Source organism: Canis lupus, chromosome 7, assembly GCF_048164855.1.
Source record: "Canis lupus baileyi chromosome 7, mCanLup2.hap1, whole genome shotgun sequence".
In the NCBI taxonomy this organism is placed as follows: Eukaryota; Metazoa; Chordata; class Mammalia; order Carnivora; family Canidae; genus Canis; species Canis lupus.
In genome coordinates, this window is record NC_132844.1 from 70053120 (window position 1) to 70063140 (window position 10021).

The 10021-nt window shown below is 44.4% G+C and overlaps 1 protein-coding gene across 3 annotated transcripts in view; it reads left to right on the forward strand.

The window, feature by feature from the left end:
- The window catches only part of LOC140637234 (HLA class II histocompatibility antigen, DM alpha chain), a 17194-nt gene extending 8787 nt beyond the window's left edge, over positions 1-8407 (forward strand). Inside the window, exons 2-6 of one of the 3 annotated variants that reach the window (XM_072833519.1) lie at positions 4388-4964; positions 6250-6534; positions 7151-7429; positions 7661-7787; positions 8142-8407. In XM_072833519.1, the coding sequence (XP_072689620.1) occupies positions 4859-4964; positions 6250-6534; positions 7151-7429; positions 7661-7787; position 8142 (798 nt within the window). In that variant the 5' untranslated portion in view covers positions 4388-4858 and the 3' untranslated portion in view covers positions 8143-8407. Of the gene's footprint in view, positions 1-4387; positions 4965-5609; positions 5713-6249; positions 6535-7150; positions 7430-7660; positions 7788-8141 lie in introns of those variants that run through there. The other 2 variants (XM_072833522.1, XM_072833521.1) reach the window with 2 other exon arrangements.
- The last annotated feature ends 1614 nt before the right edge of the window (positions 8408-10021 follow it).

Here is a 10021-nt window from a genome sequence, read left to right on the forward strand (position 1 = left end):
TTTATTCAATATAATAAATGATTACATAATGAGATTATTATGTGTTTGGCATCTTATTACCTCTGTGTTGAGGTAAATTTAAAAATAAAAAATTGTTACTATCGAGACGCCTGGGTGGCTGAGTGGTTGAGCATGTCTTCAGCTCAGGGCGTGATCCCAGAGTCCCGGACTGGGGGATCTGTCCCAGGGGGACAGGGGGAGGGGGAGCCTGCTTCTCCCTCTACCTATGTCTCTGCCTCTCTCTGTGTGTCTCTCATGAATAAATAAATAAAATCTTTTTAAAAATTGCTACTATCAAGTTTACAGTCCAAAAAATTTCTTGAGGGACACTTTTGTGGAGAATACAGTTTGAGAACTGCTGTGGAGGTCAAGTGGAGATGTTGAAAGGCAGTTGAGTATATGGGTGGTATGAAATTCAGGGAAAGAACTGAGCTCAAGGAGTAAATTTGGAAGACATCAGCAAATAGGAGGCATCTGAAGGCATGCCATCCAGGACAAATGTGAGAAGAGAAAAGGTTGAGGACAAAACTCCAGGGAACACCAGCTGTTAAGAAAGGAGTCCACAAAGAAGACAGAGAAGAGGACGCCAAAGAAGTAGGAGCAAAAAGACTAGGAGAGATTCATGATGCCAAAAAATAGGCCATTTTAGGAAGGAGGGCATGGCCAACAGTGTCAAATGTTGCAAAGAGTTCATTTGATTTAACAACTCAAAAATATTGATGAACAGTCTCATTGTTGAGAGTTACAGCATAAATGGCAAGTATAAAAATGGAAATATGGAAACCCATGCCCTTTTCAGGAAATTTGGCCTTCTAGGAAAAATAAATGGGGCTAGAAAGGGATGAGTGAGCTGTGTTAGAAAGCCATGAGCTACTAGATTCACAGGTGCCATTATTTTCAGGGACATTCCTATTTAATGACCAAAATATACAGTGAGTTACTGGGATACAGAACCAATTGCCTTGCTCCTCTCGCATGCAATTACTTCTGCAAACTAATTAGAGACTCTTTGAGATATCTGTTACAGAACTTGTTGAAGAGTACTGACAGGATTGCATAGAGGGAAGGATAGTCCTAACTGTTTGAACTTGTTACTCTTTACTGGGAGAGAAGAGTTGACCACACCTGGCCAGAGTCTTGATGATGGGTGGTTATATATCTGCTCACCTTGATCTTGTCTACACTCTAATCTGTGAAGAACTTGTACCCTTTTATTTCTTTCCTCTCACGCAGAGTAGTTGCAGTGACTGCTTTACCTGTTCCTAGCCTTCCTACCTAGTCTTCTTCCTCATGTCCCCTCAGACCTCCTTCCAAACAGTCTGTCCTATCTGGGCCACAATCATTAATCAATAGCCACCCCCAAGGGGAAATGGAGCCCTTCTTTGGTTTATTTTGAGTCCCCATCTCAATTCTGACCACATACAGAGAATGGTGTTCAGAAAACTATAGTATGGAGCAAAATCCAGCCCACCATCTTTTAAGTGGCCCAAGAACTAAGAGAAATGGTTACATTTTTAAATGGTTGGAAGAAAAGCGAAAGAATGATGTCATGAAAATTGTATGAAATTTAAATTCCAGTGTCCATAAGTAAAAAAAAGGTTAAGAACAAAACTCCAGGGAACACCACCTAAATGGTGTTTTCAGAATGACTGAAAGAAAGTGGTCCACGAAGGAGACTGAGGAGATGCCCAGGAAGTGTGGGAGGAAGCTGGGAGGAATCCAGCATAGCCATGCTCTTTCAACATTGACATGTTGTCTGTGGCTGTTTGTGCACTTGCAGCTGAGTGCATAACACAGAGATGAATGGCTCACAAAGCCTAGAATATTTCCTATCTGATCCTTCACAGAGGTTTTCGGATTCTCCTGCCTTAGATTCTAGGTGGCTGTGTGCACTATGTCTCCCCCTATGGTCCTGATGATGTCATAAACTTCCTTTCTGCTGCCCTAAAAGGCCTGAATCTTCCCACTGCAGGAACTGTTGATGGATAAGTCTACAAAGAGTGGGACATTGGGAAAATGTTCTGTTTTTCGGAGCGTAACACAATGATTTCCAAACCCTACTCCAGCCTTGCCACTCTGCCTGCCCCCCACCACACAAACTCATATATGTGCTTGCACATATATACACATTAGTGTTTCAGAATATCCAGGAGATCATGGGGTTGTTTTGGGTTTTGGCTATTATTGCTGCTGATATTTATTTTTCAAAGGGGAGTATGGATTTTGAAAGTCTGAGATACTGAGGGATTATATTCACATAGATTGATTTCTAAGGTTACTTAATTGCCACATTAGATGTTTCTCACTGCTTCTTCCCCCATCCCTTCTGTCTTTCTCTCTTTTTCTTCTCTATTAGACTTCCCAGCATATACTGTGACAGTTTTCTCCCTCACCTCCCACTTGCTTCTTAGCCCACCACAATCTGGAGTCAACTCCCACTACAACACTGAAACTGCTCTCAATACATTTGTCAACCATTTCATAATTGCCAAATCTAAGGACACTTCTAGTCCTTCCTTGACTTCTGGGTAGCATTTTATAATGCTGACCTTGTCCTTCTTCATGGAACACCTCTGCTTCTCTGAATCTGCTCCTTCCTTGTTCTTCTCTTAGCTCTCATGGCTATCTGGATGCTCCTGGTGTCACCAAATCTCTACAAATTGGTCCATGTCCATGTACTGGTTATTTTCTGGTGTTAGTGCCAGGCTCGCCCTCCTATACTGTATTCTGAACTGCTTGGCCAAGGCGTCTGTAAAGCATGTACTTCTTAGACTTATTAGCTGGTTGGCTTCCCATTATATTCTCCCAATAGGAGGCACTGGCAAGGGATATGAAGGCAGGGGAAACTGAGAAGCTTCCTGCTTTAGTTTCTAACAGAGTGACAGTTGCTGGTAGATATGGCAGCAGTAAGAATGGGTGATTCCGGACGTAAGCCTTCTAGGTAGAGAAAGCATCTTCTCAATTATCCAGCCTTGAAGAAGATGGAACCTTTTCAGCAGATCCAGAACTAGCTATGATGGTGTCAGTCCCAGGGCAACAGCAGGCATGGACGTGGATTCCATGTCAGGGGAAGAATAGCTTCTGATTTCTAGATATTCCTCTATTTGTGCCTCCAGACACCTTTTCCTTTTTGTACTTCTTGCCCTTTTAACACCTTTGTGACTGATTTCCTGTATTAAATTCCCTGAGTCTGGAAGACCTAGAGTGGTTCTATATTCCCAACTAGATCCTGGATGATAACTGGTAAGAGGGTTGGGGTTGGAATCCATGCAGACTTACATCATGCCACTTCCTGTTCTGTCTGCACAGTCTACTTGCATGATCTTATCCACTGCTTCTGCTTCAACATTTGTGCTCATGACTCCCAAATTGAGGTTTCTCAGCCCATGCTTCAGTTCTATACCCATATACCTCATGTCTCCTGCATGGTTCTTTCACTGGCATCTCACATTCTACATGTACAACACTAAACTCATCCTCTTCTTCATCAAATCTGCTTCTTTGGCTCCTTTTCTATTTCATTACTGACTACCCACCCAGCCAGCTAATCTAGAAATCTTAGTGTTGGCCTTGACTCCTCTGCTTGGCTAATCAGTAGCCAAGCCCTTTAGATTCTGTCTCCTAATTATCTCAATATTCTATTCCCTCCATTGCCTCTGTTCATGACTTAATTCAGGTTCTTATCAATTCTCAACTAAATTATTGCTATATTGCTAAAAAAGAGTGGTATGTGGGTGTGTGCAACTTATTTTGATGTAATGTAATATAGACTCTGACCAGCAGTTTTAGCTCAATTTTTTCTAAGCTCCAGTCCATCCTTTGAAATTTTTGAAGACCAGTTTTTCTAAAATTTAAAATAATTGGGTCACTCCTCAGTTTTAATACCTCTAAAAGCCAGACCCTCTTTGTGTTATAACATGGCCTATGTGATCTGGCTCTTGCTTAAATTTCCAGCTCATCTTGACACTCCTCCATGCACTACTACCAAACAGGGACACAATCAGTAGTCTCCACACCATTCACATCCAACCACACAGATGTCTCCAAGGGAAGGAGCTCTGAATGCCTTTGCCTTCACATATTCGCCTGGCCCTTGCCCTAGAATGCTTTTCTCTTCCTTCGGGTTCTGCTGGTCAAATTGTTTTTCTTTCAAGATTCTCAGAAGCTTGGATTATGTTCCATCCTCATAAAGTTAATACTTTTAAAACACTGAGCACATTCTTGTTGGAAACATTACATTGTTGTGTAATTATTTATTCATTGACTCCCCCACCCCGCCAACTAGACTTTAAGCTCTTTGAAAGCAGGAATACCCTTTATTCATCTTTGTATTTCTAGCACTGGACCCAATACTAGTACTTATTAAATTTTCCATGTATTTCTGCAGAATGAAATTGAGCTAATGCCCGAAGAACACCTCTCAGAGAGAAAAAGAGGAAGGAGGGCTGGAGGGAGGAGGAGGCGGGGTCTGAAGAGCCCTGGGAGTTTGCCGTGGGAAGAGGAGCTTCCCCACTGCAGCCAACTGCCAGGAGGTGGTGCTGCTCTGAAGAGCCCATTGCCTAGGTTACCAGCTTAAGCTGACGGTTTGGTACTACAGAGGGATCCCCAGCAGGAGGCAGACATCCCTCCATTGTCTTCCCAGCCCAGTTACACACCCGACTCTGGCCTGGTGAAAGAGCCAAGTCTTAGAAGAGGTTGCTGGCACTGTGTCTCTCCCCAGCAACTGATGATGTTAAACCCTACACTTCTGTGATTGGTTTAACCAAGTGATAAAGGCAACTATTGGAACTAGCTGGTGGAACATGATCTGGGGAAGGAATTTGGGGCCCTGGGTCAGCTGGTTGGTAGGTCTTAGCCCATGGTGTGGTGTGAAGATATGGATCATGAGCAGAGGCAGGGAGCTGCACTGCTAAGGCTGTTACACCTCCTGTGGCTGCTGCCCTACTCCCGGACCGCCCCTGAAGGTATGACAATACCTCGCCTTTACTTCAATCCTGACAGGTCAGAGCCTAGCAAACTGCCCAGAGCATTTGAAGTCTTCTTTGCATTTGAAGCCCTGTGCTTTGTAAGTGGCAGGAAGTATTATGGAGTAGTGGAAACAATAGCAGAATTGGGAAAGAGATCAACTATGGATGGATGGCCAAACAATGTCAGAGGTGCTTTATATATTGCACTCGAAACAATCTCTTGAAAGAGATTATTATATCCATTTTACAAATGGAAAAAAAAATGAGACTAAGAGACTTTCGGTAATGTATTCAAATTCATGCAGTTGGAAAGTGGCAGAGCTGGGATTTGAACAAAGTAAATATTATGTTACTGTCCTATTTAGGTATCTGCTCTGCACTCTGTCATCAACTCACCTTGTGGTTCTTGAAAGTCTCTTAACTTTTATTGGTCCTTAGTTTCCTTCCTTGTAAAGGACGGGTGGAATGGATGAATAATCTGAAGATCCTTCTTCCTCTAAATATCTATTATTCTAGATATTGAGTACTGGATAGAAAGTTTCCTGCTCCTGTGTGTGGGGAGATTCTTGCCAGGAATTCCAAAGGATAGATATTATTGCCTACAACTTTGGGTCCTCCCACTCCTGACATTGCAGGGGCTGGAGGGCTGAGGGAGATGAGGAGGTTTTCAGAGAGGTCTGGTGCTGATGAAGCAGCTGAAGAGAAACCTGGAGATTGGTTTTTTAGCTAACCATGTTTTCTGGGGGTAAGATGGGGCAGTGTCATGTGTGGCTTGGGGAGGCCATGACCATTCCTTAATTTACCCTCCCTTCTAAGATGGGGGAACCCATCGAAGCCCTTCACAAGTTAACATAGTGGCCTTCTGTGATTTAGACAAAAGTATCTTTTTTGGGAGGATGCAGCCCTGTGCCATGTGGCATGCTTGGTGAGCGGAGTGCAAGCTAGATTTCAACTTTCAATTACTTCCTTGGCCAGATTCCTCATGTAACACGCAAACAGGCAACCCAACCTTGTGACTCCAAATTTGTTGCTTTAGACCTTTTTTTTTTTTTTTTTTTAATTTTACAACTTTAGACAGTTGGCCTTTTTATGGGCAGGGGAAGTTTGGAGAGATCCTGTGATTTCTTCTTCACCCTTATTGGGAGGGAGAGCCTAAATAACAGACACAAGAAGGGGTCACACCCCAATCCTACCCCTCTGCCTGAAGCAGGCCTTGCTGTCTTCTAAGCTAAGGAGGAGGAGGACACTCCCACCTTCCTGACTTACCTTGTTTCCTTTGCAGCTCCTACTCTAGCATGGCGGGATGAACTGCAAAACCACACATTCTTGCACACGATGTACTGCCAGAACTGGAGTCCCAGCATCGGACTCTTGGAAGCCTATGATGGGGATCAGCTTTTCTCCTTCAACTTTTCCCAGAACACTCGAGTGCCTCGCCTGCCTGAATTTGCTGACTGGGCTCAGAAGTCTGGAGATATGCCCACCATTTCCTTTGACAAAGCATTCTGCCAAGCTATGATTGAGGAAATAGGACCAAAACTTGAAGGGCAAATCCCTGTGTCTAGAGGTCAGGGGTGTTTCGGGGGGCAGAGAGAGGGGCTACATTCTTAACCTCCTCAACCTGTACACTGAATTATTCCCTTTCACACCAGTCCCCTCCTCTAATGTCGTCTGGGTCTCCCCTTACCAGCTATGGTCTGCCCTCTGTTTTTGTTGTGGGACAAAGACTTGTGCTCAGGACATAGTAGGTGTTCAGAACTGTTTATTGAATTTAATGAATGCAATAGGGACTAGTTGATGCCTACGGAATATTAGAGCTTGTGTTGCTATGCTCAGGAGGATGGAAGGGGAGAAAGGAAGTATCTAATGATGTGCCTGTGCTTCAGTGAGAAGATAGCATGTGATTAGATGATGGTGTGAACTGTAGACAGGAAGTGCTGCAGGAAGTCACGATGGAGGGTCCCAGAGTAGCCTGGATCTAGCTCTGCCTCTAGTCAAGGTCTGGTACTTGCCTGGAAGAAGACCTCCGTCAGAGCCCAAGCTCCTCCCTCATCTCTCCTTCCAAAGCCCATTCCCACTGACACTGTCTCTACACTCCCCTCTGTATACCACATCCCTTCCAAACTCAGGGGTACCATGTAAACTAGTTACTTCTTTCCCTCACACCTCAATCCTCCCACCAGGGTTTCCTATGGTCGACGTGTTCACGTTGAAGCCCCTGGAGTTTGGCAAACCCAACATGCTGGTCTGTTTTATCAGTAATCTCTTCCCACCCACATTGACGGTGAACTGGTGGCATCACTTGGACCCTGTGGAAGGAATCGGGCCCACTTTTGTGTCCGCTGTTGATGGATTCAGCTTCCAGGCCTTTTCTTACTTAAACTTTACACCGGCACCCTCTGATCTTTTCTCCTGCGTGGTGACTCATGAGATTGACAACTACACGGCAATTGCCTATTGGGGTGAGAAATTTCTCCTTGGAAGCCTGCTTTCTTTTGGGGACAAAAAAGGATGGACCCATGGGAGGGCTTTCTTTCTCTACTTGCACTTTGCTTAAGTCCATTCTCACCCTGAGCAACTTCAATTTTTCATGCCTCTGTTTCTTCTGTTTAATCCCTGCCCCCCAAGTCATTCCCCTGGGTGGGGACTCACCGACCAAGGCTCCAGGATGACTTGCTCCTCTTTTTCTCCAGTGCCCCATGATGCGCTGCCCTCTGATCTTCTGGAGAATGTGCTGTGTGGTGTAGCCTTTGGCCTGGGTATGCTGGGCATCATTGTTGGCTTAGTCCTCATCGTGTACTTCCGAAAGCCTTGCTCATGGTACATCGGGGTGTCTGGAGTGGGTGGGCAAACCATGGGAGCCACATACAGTGGTGCATGTGGGGGCATGCCCAAGGTCATCCTGTGGTATAGGGAGGCCTGTGTCGGCACCATGGACATCCTCCTGGTTGGAATCCCAGTTACGTACATACATACATACACACAGTTATAGGATCACAGGCATGGCTTTGAGTGGGAGAGGAGTGATATGGGGAACTATAGGAGGGGTGCTTGGAGATAACTTGGGGCCAAAGAGAGATCAACTTGTATGGGATATGCACCAGGCAGGGAGAGGCCTTTGTGGAGGAGGGGGGGTCCTCCTGATGGCTTTCCTCCATCCTTCTCTCTCCTCAGATCGATAGTTCCTGACCAGAATCTGGTGCCAGCAGGGTCAACCATGCATGCAGTGGGAACTCACGTTTCTGGCATCCTGCCCAGGATCTCCCTTTCTCAGAGCAGAAGTCCCCAGGACGCCTCTGGGAGTGTATGCGTGAGGATGTGTACAAGTTTCTCAGCTGGGGCTCTACTGTCCCTGGACTTGCACCCAGGGGTACCCAGAACAGCTTACTTATCACAACCACATTCCTTCCCACTTCAGGGCAATAAATCTTATTTCTTAATATTGCATGGGTTGTCATTTCAAGTTCAACTTGCTTTAACTTGAATGCAGCTTGCCCTCATTAGGGAGGGAAATGGGAAAACCCCTAGCTTCTCAGTTGACTCCTGTTCCCTGGTCTCAGCACCATACAATGGCTTTTACTCCTCTCCGTTTGTGCAAAATACATGAAAAATGAAGGCAGAGCTATTTTCTGATAATCTGCTCACAAAACCGTGGAGGAAGCTGATTGCGGATATTTTTTTTCATTTTACTGTTTGTGAAGATGTTTATGGCTAGTATAAGCTGCCTTGGGAAATATATAACTCCTTTCAACCTTCACTGTAGCTGGGAAAATGGGAGGTCAGGAATGGGAAAAATAAGCTTTCAAATGCTGTTCTAACTGAATCATGTTGTTTCTGTGAAAACCGTATATTCAAGCTCCTGAAACAGCCTGAAGGGACAATTCATGTGTCCCTCCAAACAATTTGTTCTTTGGCCAGAGTGGATCATCCAAGGAGAACTATGGTGGTGCTGCCCTGAGCAGATAGTGGGGGCAGGGGACACGTGACTACTGGTGGTAAATTACTTTGCATGCTCTTTTTTTCTTGCTTTCTTTAGGGTCTGGGGGTTACTTTGGAGGAGGGGGTGGCATTAAAGTTAAGAGTGAAATTATTTTGGTATTGGTCAGAGAGTCTCTGTTTTTCACATTGTACCAGAATCTAAGGGAAAGATCCAATTCCTAGGAGTTGGCACCTCCTCTATCCCATCTCATTTCATTTTTTTTTTTTTTTTAGATTTTTTTTAGTTATTCATGAGAGACATAAAGAGAGAGGCAGAGACATAGGCAGAGGGAGAAGCAGGCTCCCTGCAGGGATACTGATGCGGGACTCAATCCCAGGACCTGGGAATCATGACCAGAGCCAAAGGCAGATGCTCAACCACTGAGCCACCCAGGTGCCCCTCCCCCATCTCATTTCTAATAGCAGCATGCTTACTGCTTAATAGTATGCTCAGGAACCAGGCTGCCAAGGATTCAATTTTGACTGTCAAATTTCAGCTGTGTGACCTTGGGCAAGTTACTTAACCTCTCTGTGCCTTGGCATTATTTTCTGTAAAAGGATGATAATAAAGGTGTTGTTGTGAAACCTAAATAAGGCAATATCGTAGAATGCTTTAGAACAGTGTTTGGCACATGGAAAAGCTGATCAATAATTGAGCAAGGATTTCCATAGGGAAACTTAGCAGCATGACTGACTTCTTTCTTTTTTTTCTGGAACCTACTTCGAATCTACATTCAAGTATTATATTTTCTCCCTTTGAGATATTTTTATTTTTCTTTTCTCTTTACCATTCTACATGTGTCTTACTCCTTTGTAGTTCTTCCTGATTTTTATCTATTCTCCAACTTATCTAGAAATTTCTTGCCAGTCATGTCTTCAGACTGCGTTTATTACACTGTGTGACCTTAGACAAGTTACACCCCCTTTGTGGACCTCAATTCCCACATATGTAAAATGATGGGCTTCACATTAGATGCTCTCTGGTCAAACATTCTATGATACTGTCACTTGAAATACTCAAGAAGCACTAAAGACCCTCTCTAGTCTGGTGTCCCCCTTCCCAACAGGTATCCTTA